The sequence below is a fragment of the Pipistrellus kuhlii genome, unplaced genomic scaffold, assembly GCF_014108245.1.
Source record: "Pipistrellus kuhlii isolate mPipKuh1 unplaced genomic scaffold, mPipKuh1.p scaffold_m20_p_22, whole genome shotgun sequence".
NCBI lineage: Eukaryota > Metazoa > Chordata > Mammalia > Chiroptera > Vespertilionidae > Pipistrellus > Pipistrellus kuhlii.
In genome coordinates, this window is record NW_023425521.1 from 5,094,581 (window position 1) to 5,108,593 (window position 14,013).

Here is a 14,013-nt window from a genome sequence, read left to right on the forward strand (position 1 = left end):
ATTGACATTCATCTCTTGCCTCAATTCCTGCAAAAACCTAATAACTGGTTTTCCTGCTTCCACCCTTGCCCTTCTTCAGACTACTGGCAAAGTAGTCAATTGAATCAAGTAAAAAACAAATTTAATTCATTCTTTTTAATAGTTGCATAGTATTCTGCTAATGAATAATACCATGATTTTTTTAAGCAATCCCCTATGATACTAATTTATACCCTCAGCCAACAGTATTTTAGAGTTCCCCAAATGCTCATCAACAGTGGTTATTATTCACTGATTCAGCCTTTACCAATCTCATAAATGAGGAATGCCTCCCTGAAGTGTAATTTGAATTAACTTAATTACAAGTGAAATGAAACATCTTTTTATTTCTTTTTTGTGTGTCGTTCAATAACACCATCTTTATTCAAAAATATAAATATCTACGAAACATTTCGGAATATGCTGCTGCCAACAAAGATAGCCTATACTTCTAAATAAAGTCCTAAATTAATATACACATTTAAGCTTTAAAAATATAAGAATAAAAGGCGCAGGAGGAGAAGACTCTCTGAGGAGTATGAGCTAAAGAAAAGGTCCTTTGAAAGTCTATGGCTGCCCTAAGTAAAGTCTTTTTATTTCTTTATCAACCATTTGTTTTTGTGATCTGCTTTTTCATATGCTTTGCCCACTTCATACTGGCTTATTAGTGTTTTTGCTGATTGTATAGAATTATGCATATAAAGGAAATTTGCCTTCTATTTTATGAGCTGCAACTTTTTCCACATTTTTCTTTTGTAATTTTTTTTCCAGTTCTAAAAGTTTTCATTTCTAAGGAGTAAAATTCAATATTCCCCTTTTTTTAGCTTCTGATTTTCATATTCTGCTTAGACCTTCTCCACTCCAAGATTATTAAAAATATTCAAACATGCTTTCATCTAGTACTTTCAATCATCATATTTTTTATGCTTAAATTTGTGAATAACTATAAACCTCTTTTGGTGTAAGTAGTGCAGTAGGAGATTCAGCTCACTACTATCTACAAGCCTCTTAGTCCCCACTCATCACTTATGAAGTAGATCATTTCCTCACTGATTTGAAAGACTAGCTTTATCTCATACTATTGTATACTTCGTCTATTTTTAACTCTATTCTGTTTCATTGATCTCTCTATTCCTGCATAAAGACAAAAGTGTTTTAATTTTATATTTTATAACATCTTTATATGTTTCAATATCTGAAATGCTCGACTTTCTCTAATTAATAATTGAAATTTTGTAATATAAAACAAAATTTACCTCCCCTCCAAGTGTAGACACTCTCCCGGGGGCGTTTGAAAGAAAGCCCAGCTCTCCCAAGGAGAAACTTTTAAAACTGGTCCTGCAGCCCTAGCTGGTTTTGCTCAGTGGATAGAGCATTGGCCTGCAACTGAAGGGTCCCAGGTTCTATTCTGGTCAGGAGCATATGCTCCGATTGTGGGCTCCAAACCCAGAGGGGGTCAGCAGGAGGCAGCTGATGGATGATTCTCATCATTGTTGTTTCTGTCTTTCTCTCCATCTCCCTTCCTCTCTGAAATCAATTTAAAAATAAATAGTAAAAAAACAAATAAATAAAAATAAGTAAAGCTGATACTGCAGAAAGAACTAAAGTGGCTCCGCTCAGAAGTGACAAATCTAAAGAAAAGTCACTGAATTAGAGGATGGCAGAGACTCCTCCATCTCTCCCTACTCGGTCCTTCCACCCCCAGGCAACCTACGCTCACCCGCCGGCGCCGGCTGCGTTTCCCAGCTCGGCCTCTAGGGGCCGCAGCCCGGCCCGAAAGCGGGTGCACCTGGACCCACCTACTGGCTCCGCCTGCAGCTGCCGCCGTCGTTGCGTCACATCCGGTCCTGGCGGAAGTCCTCCCCGGCTCACCGGGAAGTAGCTGAAGACTGGATGATGGCAGTTCTGGAGGCCTCCCTCCAGGGCAGCCCGGAGGCCGTGGTGCCCCCGCGGTAGACCGGAGCAGGGTGGCGGGCTCCGGACTCCGAGGTGAAGAGCGTCGAGGGCTGAGCCGCGACCCTAGAAGGGAGCCTGGGCCCCCTGACGGCGCCGGTCGCCTCCCCTCCCTGGCTGGCTGCACACTGTTTTTGCCGGGGCTGCCCCGGAAGCAGGTCCACTCGCTGTCGTACCGTCCCTAGAGAGAACGGCGCGGGCGGGATTTCCCCCCTTCAGTAGCCCCAAACCGGGGGTTCAAGGGCGCCGCTTCTCCCTAATACCGCCTCCTCTCCATCGCCGCAGGGATGGAGGGATCTAAGACGTCCAGCAGCACCATGCAGGTGAGCTTCGTGTGCCAGCGCTGCAGCCAGCCCCTAAAACTGGACACGAGCTTCAAGATCCTGGACCGTGTCACCATCCAGGAGCTCACAGGTCAGCGAGACCCTTGCAAAGAGGGGGGTCAAAATCGTTGAAAGTGGGCAGCTTTGGAGATGTAGGTCTTAAGATGTCTCTATCCTTGTAGTCTGCCGCAGGCTCCCGTGTAAACCTAGGAAAGTCACTTAATCTCTCTGGCTCCCTGTTTTCTTATCCGGAACATAAAGGCCTTCTGACTCAGTGCGCCTCGGAGAGCTTTCTATAGCAAGGAAACGTCCTTAGTTTTCTTACTCCTACTCTTTCAGAGGAAAGGAATGTGTATATGTAATAATGAAGGGCACATTTTGAGGACTTACCATGTACCAACTGCATTACATGCATTACTTAGTTCAGTTCCTGCAACAACCCTTAGGGATCATTTTACAAATGAGTTGAGGCTCTGAAAATTTAAGTGACTTACCCAGCGTTTAACAGCTAGTCAATGGAGGAACGATTCTAATAGACCCAGTGAGTGAGATGTCATTTTTAAAAGAGAAAATTGAATAAAGTTAAAGTAAGCTCGAGGAGCCTGGCCTGTGTGACGCTCATGAGGTCTTGGGGGTTCGATTTCAGTCAGATGATGTCCCTCCCCCGTCAGTGTTTCTATCGTTCTAGCTCCCTTACTGTCTCTAAAAGTGAGTTAAAATAAAAATAAAAAACATTAAAAAAAAATAAGCTCAAGGATCTGGAGTCAGCCTGCTTGGATTTAAATCCTGGCTGTCTTAATAGTTGGATGACTTTTTGCAAGTTACATCACCTCTGTAGGCCCCGGTTTCTTTATCAGGAAAACATAAAACAATCTCTTGGGAGGCTGATACACACATTGAGCTGAGTATTCCTCTAATTGTCACTGTACCTCCCTAGAATAAACTGCCTTTTGATGACCCGGACGAATTGAGTGAAATCGTAACGGACAGACAGTTTAAAAACAAAACAAAAAATAAAACATTCTCAAGGTTCTTTTAAGAATCATCAGGGGGCAGCTCCTGCATTGAGCGTCTGCCCCTGGTGCTCAGTGGGCGGCATAGTGACCAATCATTCTGTTCAGTTGATTTGCATATTAGAGTTTTATTATATAGGACTAGAGGCTGTGCATGAAATTCATGCACGAGTCGGGTCCCTAAGCCTGGCCAGTGATCAGGGCTAAGCAGGTTCCCCGCTGCCTCCTTTCCTCCCCACCCACCCCCAGTTCCCTAGTCGGGGAAAGAAAAGGAGAGGGAGGTAGGAGGTTGGCTGGCTCACTACGAGGAAGCCAGCCTTTGGTCCCCCTGGGAAAGGGGCCCCATCCACTGCCACCCAACCCCAGCTCCCTGTTCCAGCCTGGGGAGGGACCAGAGGGGTTGGCCCACAGGCCCCATCAGCAGTGGGGGCCTAGGGGAAGCTCCTGCGTTGAGTGTATGCCCCCAGGTGGTCAGTGCACGTCATAGCAACTGGTTGTACCAGCCATTCTGTCATAATGATCACTTAGGATTTTATGTATATAGATTTATTTATTTTTTTTTAGGGGAGAATATTTCCCCATTGATTTTCAGAGAATGGAAGGGGAAAAGAGGGGAGAGAGAGAGAAATATCAATGTAAGAGAGAGACATCAATTGGTTGCCTCCTGCTCACACCCCGACTGGGGCAGGGGATCAAGCCTGCAACCAAGTGCATGCCCTTGACCAACCCTTCAATCTGTGGGCTGGTGCTCTAACCATTGAGCACCAGCCAGGGTCCATATTATTTTGAAGTAAATCCCAAAGATAAGTTGATATTTTGTAACTATTTTTGAAAGATAAGGCATCTTTAAAAACAACCATGATATCACTAGTGATCCGGTGAGCGGATTCATGCACATTGAAAGGAAATTAATTAGAAGAAATCTTTTAATGTCATTATTCACCCTTTCTCTATAATAGAAGTATCAACCAAATTCACCATCGACAATGACAGACCGAAACACACACCTGCTATTGGCGCCAGCAAGAGCTTTATATTCTATCACGAGTCACCTTAGCCTTTTATAGATATAGAATAAACTTGCTTAATTAGACCTGCTTTCTGATGTAGCTAAACTTTTCCCAGTCCAGTGAAGCACACCAACTTCTCTTTTAGGTAATTGTCAGCAACACAGCAGTAAATATCAGCCAAAGCAGATTATTATTGTAGATCACAGGGAGAACAAAGAGCAAAAGATTTAACTGCAGCCATGTTTGACTATATTCTGTGCAGTGAAAAAACCATGGCAGCACTAAGGACCGAGCCTTTTCAGTCAGGTCAAGTTTTTAAGATTTCTGAATCACTGTTTTCCAGTTAATGAAAAGAAAATAGGATTCCACCAAATCTCCTATCTACCTAATCCAGGACTCCTGTGAGGGTAAAATGAGATGAGGCACAGGAAAACTCTACACAGACATTTGGTTAAAGTGTGAAATGTTTGCACTAGCTATGAAGAAACTGCAAGGAGACTAGTTGTCACTGGGGAGAGGAAACCAGGTGTTGCTACTTATCATTACCTGGACAAGAGAAGGATACTTAGCATATTAGCCTTTTATATATATAGATTATTCTGGGGGGAAATTTAACTCCTTAATCTCATTTAATAGGGGTAAAGATTCTTTGTGTAAATGATACTTTAAGAAAAAGATATAGGTGTGGGTGGTTATGAGTATAATTCCAATTCTTTTTCTATACTTTTTTGTTATCATTAATTCTCACCCAAGGATATTTTTTTCCAATTGATTTCCAGAGAGAGTGGAAGGCCGGGAGGGAGACAGAGAAACATCGATGTGAGAGAGATAATCGATTGGTTGCCTCCTGGGACTGGGGATCGGATCTGCAACCCAGTTTCATGCCCTGATGTGCGTGCTGATGCTCTAACCACTGAGCGTGCCAGCCAGGGCTTTTTTCTATGTTTTTATACCCACTCCTTTGATAAGATTCTTTCTGACTCAATATTTTCTTTGCCCTTAGCTCCATTACTTGCCACAGCCCAGGTGAAATCAGGAGAGACCCAGGAGGAAGAGGGTAACTCAGGAGAGGTAGGAAACACTGGAATGCAAACAGGTTTCTGCAGGGTACTTGGTGCTTCTAGAGCCCACAGACTTTTGGGATCTGTGGTTAACAAGACATTCTACATGATCAAGCCACTGTGGATCATTGTACTGAGGTTACAGGGTTACTGAAAAAGTCATCCATTTAAAGACATGGAGAGAGGTTCTTCTTTTTTTTTTTTTTTTCTTAATATATTTTATTGATTTTGTACAGAGAGGAAGGGAGAGAGACAGAGAGCCAGAAACATCGATGAGAGAGAGTCATCGACCAGTTGCCTCTTGCACACCCCCCACTGGGGATATGCCCGCAACCAAGGCACATGCCCTTGACCGGAATCGAACCCGGGTCCCTTCAGTCCCCAAGCTGACGCTCTATCCACTGAGCCAAACCGGTCCCGGCGAGAGGTTCTTCTTTATTTTATGCAGAATTATAAGCCATTATAGGTGAGAGATGGGATGAACTATATATCCAAAGTCATCTCAGGGCATCCTGGTTTACATCTGTTGTCCTAGCTAATTATTAATATCCACTTCCTCTTCATTCTCAAAAGTATCTTGGTTTGGGCAACAAATTATATGATTACCCTAGTCATGGGGGCATTGTCATTAGATAACATGTCTTTTCTTTTGAGAACATGTCATTTTTAAACTGTGATCACTTCAGTGATCATTTTCATTGCCAAAGACAGATATAAGTTTTTGATCACATATAAATCACATCAATGTATTTAAAACATATAAATTACCTACTTTTTTCTCTGCTATGCCAAACTTCACTGTAGTCTGATCTGGCTTTTTCCTTGTGCCATGATATTTAGGGTATCTCACTCACCCTTATCCCTGACTAGTAAGTGTTGAGAAAATACATATTTATTTATTTATTTTTTATTTTTTAAAATACATTTTATTGATTTTTTACAGAGAGGAAGAGAGAGGGATAGAGAGCTAGAAACATCGATAAGAGAGAATCATCAACCAGCTGCCTCCTGCACACCCTCTACTGGGGATGTGCCCACAACCAATGTACATGCCCTTGACCAGAATCGAACCTGGGACCTTCAGTCCACAGATCAATGCTCTATCCACTGAGCCAAACCGGTTTTGGCGAGAAAATGCATATTTAATTATAATTGAATATAACATAGGGAATGCCATTCCCCATAAAAATATCAAATGGGACTTGGGGTGTGTCTTAGTATTTAAGGATTGGTTAGGTAATACCCAGTTAAGTCTCTGGTTTATTGTCTTGTGGTTGTAGATCAAGGGTAGAGCCAAATAGTTCTAAGCTGCCAAAATGCTAATGTCCTCTTATTTCGTTCCCAGGAGCCATTTATTGAAACTCGTCAGGATGGTGTCTCTCGCAGATTCATCCCCCCAGCCAGGTGCCTACTACTCTTCAGCCCCCTGCTCCTTGCCAAAGACTAGGAGAATTTTAATTTAACCCACAATTGAGGCTTGGAGCCAGGTGATAGAGATGTATCATCACCCAGCCTTTGGCTCCTCCAAAAAAAATGCATTCCCTTTTACTTGGCCCATCACCTTCCAATACTAATTGAGTTTTTCCTGTAGCCATTTACACGTGAAAAGAGACAATAGCTCTCATGATAGAGAAGTGAGAAAAGTCAATAATAAATGGGATGGGCTCTTAAAAAGTTTAAGATTAGCTGATGTTAGATGTTCAGGTTCTTAATTGTTGATGCATGTGAAGGTGGCTGTCGAGGGGAGTAATATTAAAAAACAAATGGTCTTTCCAGATTCTCCTTCCTTTTCTATTATAGACACACACACATATCAGTTTTTAATGCCCCTTCTCCCTCCGTAGTCTGTCCAGCCAACCTTCATGCTGAGTGCCCCTGTGGAAGACCAGCATGGCCTTCCCTTGGGAGAGAGGTACCCTTGGGAGGTCAGTCGGGCTAGGAGTGGGTATGCACCTTGAGGCCCCTCAGCTGATGCTTGAGAGTCTCTGCCACTGGCACCGCAGTAGGTGGAGGAGGCCTCTCTGCTCCCTCATGTGCCCATGGGCGGGGGGCTGTCTGCAGGATGATGTCTACAGAAAGTGCCAACAGCTTCACTCTGATTGGGGAGGCATCTGATGGCGGAACCATGGAGAACCTTAGCCGAAGACTGAAGGCAAGTAGGCCTCATTCTAGCATCAAGCAGCCGGCATGGCTGGTAGAGGGGGTTGTGTGGGCAGGTAGCATGGGGAAGGCCCTACCCTGACTCTCCCTTACTTCCAGGTCACTGGGGACCTTTTTGACATCATGTCAGGCCAAACAGATGTGGATCACCCACTGTGTGAGGAATGCACAGATACTCTTTTAGACCAGCTGGACACTCAGCTCAACGTCACTGAAAATGAGTGTCAGAACTACAAGTGAGTGCCTCCAGGGCAAGGGCCTGGAAACTGACATCTGGGTCTTAGAGCCGACACTGCTCCAAGACTGCCTAGTTCTTACCCAAGAGCTATGCTCAGCTCAGGTAAACAGAATAACAGGTTCCTTCTGCAAGCATACTTTGTCCTTGGCAGGCGCTGTTTAGAGATCTTAGAGCAAATGAATGAGGATGACAGTGAACAGCTACAGGTGGAGCTAAAGGAGCTGGCATTAGAGGAGGAGAGGCTGATTCAGGAGCTGGAAGATGTGGAAAAGAACCGTAAATTAGTGGCAGAAAATCTCGAAAAGGTCCAGGCTGAAGCTGAGAGACTGGATCAGGAGGAGGCTCAGTAAGTGATCACCCTGTTCTTCTAATTTCCGGCCCTGAAAGCTCCAGGAGGGGAAATGGCTTCCAGCTGAATGTGTCTGATTAGTTTATAAGCTGCATTCAGCTGTCATTCTGCAGCCTGTCTGCTCTGGATCCTGCATATTGTTGCCAGGTCCTGTTTCTAGAGATTTGTATGAAGAGTTATGTATGTAGGGTCAGCATGACTAAGTAAAAAAAGCTTGTTGATTAAATAGAGAGTGGAGAGCCAAGGCTGTAGTCACAGCTCTGTGCTGTAGGGAATGGGGATCATCTGCACCCGGCATTCTGCTCAGGAGCATATTGGCCCACATTCATTCCTTCTCAGCTCAAAAATTTCATTGGTGCTCTCAACCTGAGAGAACCCTCTGTCTATTGGAGGAGACATAGTGTCCACGTTTACTGAAACGGGAAGTGAAGGACAGAACAAAAAGTTAATTTTTCACAGAGCAGTGTAACAAGTTTCATTGGAAATGGTGTTTACTGTTTAAAGGATAATAAGAATGTAGAGGTGAAGTTATATGAGTTCAATTATGGCCAAGCCATGAAGAAGCCAGTCTTGACATATTTCACCTTGACTCTGGAAAAGGTCAGACATCCAAGAGGTGTTAGGCCTGGTTTGGAAGAGTCCTTTCTTCCTCCCCTTTTTGCATTTGGGCAGCTGGAATTGGAGACATTCCTGTCCCTCCCAGGCAAGACAGCTGGGGCATGTATGTTCCTTTGAGTGGGATCTGTGACAAATCTAAATGATGCTGTAACTAGATGTAACCATAATCACAAAAAGAAATCCTTAAGGAGGGTGATAACAGAAATTTTAGCCCCCAAACTAACAGCCTTCAATGGCCACTTTGGCTGCTCACAGGTATCAGAGGGAATACAGTGAGTTTAAACGACAACAGCTGGAACTGGATGATGAGCTGAAGAGCGTAGAAAACCAGATGCGTTATGCCCAGGTGCAGCTGGACAAGCTGAAGAAAACCAACGTCTTTAATGCAACCTTCCACATCTGGTAATGGGGCTGGAGGGTGAGGAGCGTCTGGAAAGCACTGCGTATCTGGACCTTAGCTGTTGGCTTCTAAGCTGTTGGCCTCTAAGTCAGGGTGCCCACCTCCCACAAAATAGGGCTGTATATAATTTTTATCCCATCTAGGTTTTTTCCTTTCCTTGTGATGGGGTAGGCACGATCAGGGGATTGGAATTCTGGAGCTTGATGCCATCCACTCTTCCAAGGAAACGGACAGATCTGAGCCCTCCAGCCACATGAAATTCTGGTCCTCAGCCTAGAGCTGATTTCTTACCTTTAGGGTCATTCGTGTATTAATTTACTTGATGTTTTATCCATTTAACTAGTATCAATTGAGCATCTACTGTGTGGTAGGCACTATTCTAAGCACTAGGATGGCAACAGCAAACAATATGCATTCTACCTTCTAGTTGTTTATAATCTAGTGGAAGAGCTGAATAAGTAATAGGCACTTGTAATACAGATTGATAATGGTTAACCTAGGGTGCTGTGGGAACACATAAGGGCACTTTACCCAAAGTGAGCAGGCCACGTGGAAAGTTTCCCTCAGAGGAGGTTGATGCTTAAGCTGAGATGTGAATAGAAGTCTGCAGCGGAGGGGGTTGTTCCTGTCAGAGAGAACATCATGTGCAAAGAAACAGAAAAGTGGGAGTGGTGAATTCAGAGAACTGAAAGGAGCTTATTGTGACTAGAGAGTAAAGGGGAGAATGACAGGATATGAAACTGGAGAGTTACCAGTTCCTAAAGTACCTTGTAGGTATCATAAAGGATTTGGACTTTATCCAAAGGAAGTGGGAGCCCAGCTGGTGTAGTTCAGTGGTTGAGCATCAACCTTGAACCAGGAGGTCACATGCCTGGGTTGCGGGAAGTGTGCAGAAGACAGCCGATCAATAATTCTCTCTCATCATTGATGTTTCTCCTGTCTCTCCCTCTCCCTTCTCTCTGAAATCAATAAAATATATATATACACACACACACACACACACACATATATATATATATATACACATATACATACATACATATATATATGTATATATATATATTAAAAAAAAAAAAAAGGTAGTGGGAGCCATTGCAGCATTTGAGGCAGGCAAGTGACATAATTACATTTGCATCTGTGATAACTTTACCTGCAATGTGAGAAGTGACTTGAAGAGGGTACTATTTTTGATAAGGAAACTTGTTAGTAGGAATCTAAATAGAAAAAGAAAGTAATGGCATTGAGTTTGGAGAGAAGTGGGCAGATTGAAGAGATTTAGGAAGTAAAATCAACAGTTTGATGCTTTCTTAAAGGGAGAGAGCTGAGAGAGTGCTCAAGGATAATGCCTCAATTTCTGCTTTGGCATTTGAGCAGCAGGTGGAAAGATGACTCACATTTTATTTTATTATTTTTTAAAATATATTTTATTGATTTTTTACAGAGAGGAAGGGAGAGGGATAGAGAGCTAGAAATATCAATGAGAGAGAAACATCGACCAGCTGTCTCCAAAGTACATGCCCTTGACCGGAATTGAACCTGGGACCTTTCAGTCCTCAGGCTGATGCTTTATCCACTGAGCCAAACCGGTTTCGGCAGCATTTTAGACATGTATTTAAAGTACCAAGAAGAACTTGGCTATATGAATCTGAAGATAAGAAAGGAGATTTATGTTAGGTTTTAGGTAAGAGCAGGAAGTCTTAGAAGTTGCTAAGTTTTAAGTTCTCCCTGTATTTTTCCCCTGTCCTTTTGCTTTCTTCTATAGGCATAGTGGACAGTTTGGCACAATTAATAACTTCAGGCTGGGTCGCCTGCCCAGTGTTCCTGTGGAATGGAATGAGATTAATGCTGCTTGGGGCCAGACAGTGTTGCTGCTCCATGCCCTGGCCAATAAGATGGGTCTGAAATTCCAGAGGTAAGATATGTAGCCCTTTCTTGGGGGATGGTATGTCTTTGATATTTGTATCTCCACACTGGTACTGCTGTCCGCTATGGCAGGAACCCTTATCCCAATAGCCTGGAAGTTTTCTGTCTGTGTCTGGTTTTCCGCTCACCATAAGGATCTTTCTGCAGTCCTCAAGCTGTAGTGGTCCCCAGCCCACCGGTATCTCCAGAACTTTAGTGTTCCTCAAGCTGTTTTCAGGTTTTGTTTTTAAATCTAAACCAAAACATATGTTCATTCACGAAGGCCCTCCACCCCCAGATGATTATATAATTTGTTCAGTAGCAAAATCTTAAACATGGAGCCTATAGGAAGGTGAGAGAGAGGGTGGAAATAATAAAACAGGTAGGATAAAGTCTGAAAATCATTGGATTCTAACATCCCAATAATCACTTTTGGAGGAACCCTCTATCCATCTCTGTATGCATCTCCTTTTTAGGTATCGGCTTGTCCCCTATGGAAACCATTCGTACCTGGAGTCTCTGACAGACAAATCTAAGGTACTCTGGGAAGCTCCATTTTCACTGGAATACAGAATTTTTATACCTCCTAAAAAAACACATAAGTTTATTCTTCATAATGACATTATTCAGTTTCCTTCCTATACATATATCTCTATGAAGAGCTAATGTCTTGTCCAGTTCAGGATTAGCTCTTTGAGGCCTAGAGAGAAAATGAGTTTTTTGTACAGTCTGTTGAGAAGGGATATGGGCAGATCAGAGGGGAATGTGTGCTCTAGGGTGGGGAAGGAATCACCGTGAGGTAGATGTTTAATACATTTCCATTGATGATAGAGAAGTTCTAGTGCATTGTTATTTTCCCAGGGTTACTGTTCTCAGTGGAACACAGAAAGAACATGACGTGGGAGATTGGTAGGATTGGGAACAATCTCTGATCGCCTGTCCTGGTGCCACACCCATACCAGTTCTCTCTCCTTGGGCAGGAGCTGCCGTTATACTGTTCGGGGGGGTTGCGGTTTTTCTGGGACAACAAGTTTGATCATGCAATGGTGGCTTTCCTGGACTGTGTGCAGCAGTTCAAAGAAGAGGTTGAGAAAGGCGAGACACGATTTTGTCTTCCTTACAGGTCAGTATCCCCCAATGCTGAGTGGATCAAGAGTAGGACCAAATTGAGTAGAATTTAAAGGGATACTAAAAATGGAGGCAAAACATAGTATGAATGATGGGAAAGCAGAAATGGTACAAAATCACCTGACATTGATGGGCAAAGAGTAATCTAACGCTGCAAGTAGGACAGAATGTGACCACCTGACTCCTGGAGATAAAGAATGCTGTCTTAGGTAGTTAGGGGGATTTTCTTGCGATGGAGCTCATGTCCAGTCTCCAATTTCAGGAATGTTTTTCCTTAAGGCCCTAGAAATACTCAGGAATGCTCCCTATGGACAAACTGTGTAGGAGCCCGGTGATCGAGACCTTAGTTCAAGAGAGTAAAGCTGAGCTGCTTCTGTCACCCCAAAACAAAGTGTTTCTTTTCTTCTGCTCCCTTCCCTCCCTTGAGTTCAGGGATGCCTAGGAAAACAGTGAGGAGTACTGTAACCCTCACTTTCCCTCCGCTCCAGGCTTGTCATCTGTTTGGGTGTGTGTCCTGTCCCTGTACTCCAGATGACAATGAGGCTCTTGTGACAGCCTCCTTGACTTTTGGCTTTCAAGTAAATCCAAAATACACTACCGTTTCTTGCCAAGTTCTTTCATAGATAAAATGACGTGAATGGTCCCATGATTGAGTCCCTGTCCATTTGCCTGAACTGACTTAAATCAGATCTCAGTTCCTAATGAGCTCTGCTGTGCTCATCTGCAGGATGGATGTGGAAAAAGGCAAGATTGAAGACACAGGCGGCAGCGGCGGCTCCTATTCCATCAAAACCCAGTTTAACTCTGAGGAACAGTGGACAAAAGCTCTCAAGTTCATGCTGACGAATCTTAAGTGGGGTCTTGCTTGGGTGTCCTCACAGTTTTATAATAAATGACTTTCTGTTTTCCTTAGCGGGATGTTTGCCTTAAAGGCTTTAAATTTTGTTTTGTTTGAAAAGTTTTAAGTTAAGTTTGGGTACTATTAAACACACGTTTACAATATACCAAAAAAAGAAAAAAATCTACAAAAGCCACTTTATTGTAAAATATCACATGGCAAATAGTTCCCAGAGCTACCAGCCTTGTTATAGTTTTAATTCTTCACCCCAAGCCTTCCTTTCCCTCTCCCCTTAAAATAATTTAAATTTGCTTCTGTTTTTGTTTGTAACTGAGTTGAATTGAGATTGATATGTTTTCACTGTAATTTATCTCTTTCAACTTCCTGCACTTAACAATATTAAATAGAAACGTTTGTCTCCACTGAGACGATGAGATGTATGAGACGCACAGTTTTGGATAATGTGAGAAAATGACATATAAGTAAGCTTTGGTCACCGTGTGATGTGATCAGAAGCTTGAAATTTAACACTTCTCACTTGGTTCTAGTACTGAATGCCTGTCTGTTCTGTGTTAGAGATACGAAATGGTGTTTGATACTCCTAAAGACATTATGGAGAGAATTATTTGTAATAAAAGATTTGCTGCAGTCTGATAATTGCCCATGGATTTTTCTTTAAAATAGTTAGTTTGTATTCTGGGAGAATTGAGTTTAAGTGAAGGTATGTGGAAATTCTGTAGAAACATGTCTAGAGATGGGTTAGTGTTACTTTTTAAGAAGGCTAGTGAAAATAGCTATAAAGAAAACCCCCCTTTTTTTTTTAGTATATATCTTAACAGAACAGATATTAAACTTGAAGGAGAAATACAGGCTGCCTCCTTTCTCAGTCAATGTCACCCAGATGGTCTCAGATTAGTAAATACTAATCTCCATGTCTGATATTCTCTCAATGAAAGGAACAGTTGTGTGTTTTTTTTAATTTTTTAAAAATATATTTTATTG

At 42.8% G+C, this 14,013-nt stretch overlaps 1 protein-coding gene and 1 non-coding gene across 8 annotated transcripts; both read left to right on the forward strand.

The window, feature by feature from the left end:
* Positions 1–1,843: 1,843 nt before the first annotated feature.
* Positions 1,844–13,668, forward strand: BECN1 (beclin 1). Of its 7 annotated transcripts, none has more exons than XM_036451241.2 (12): positions 1,844–2,007; positions 2,257–2,385; positions 5,321–5,388; positions 6,724–6,782; positions 7,440–7,530; positions 7,638–7,774; positions 7,928–8,122; positions 8,999–9,145; positions 10,906–11,055; positions 11,522–11,582; positions 12,026–12,168; positions 12,901–13,184. In XM_036451241.2, exons 2-12 carry the CDS (start codon positions 2,259–2,261, stop codon positions 13,067–13,069), a joined length of 1,347 nt encoding a protein of 448 aa, XP_036307134.1. In that variant the 5' UTR covers positions 1,844–2,007; positions 2,257–2,258; the 3' UTR covers positions 13,070–13,184. The 7 variants fall into 7 exon arrangements, with proteins under 7 accessions (XP_036307134.1, XP_036307140.1, XP_036307137.1 ...); XM_036451242.2 differs by lacking the exon at positions 1,844–2,007 and adding an exon at positions 2,107–2,129; XM_036451247.2 differs by lacking the exon at positions 12,026–12,168.
* LOC118726691 lies at positions 3,172–3,299 on the forward strand. Its single transcript, XR_004990372.1, has one exon. It is a non-coding gene; the product is annotated as a small Cajal body-specific RNA 8 (non-coding RNA).
* Positions 13,669–14,013: the final 345 nt, after the last annotated feature.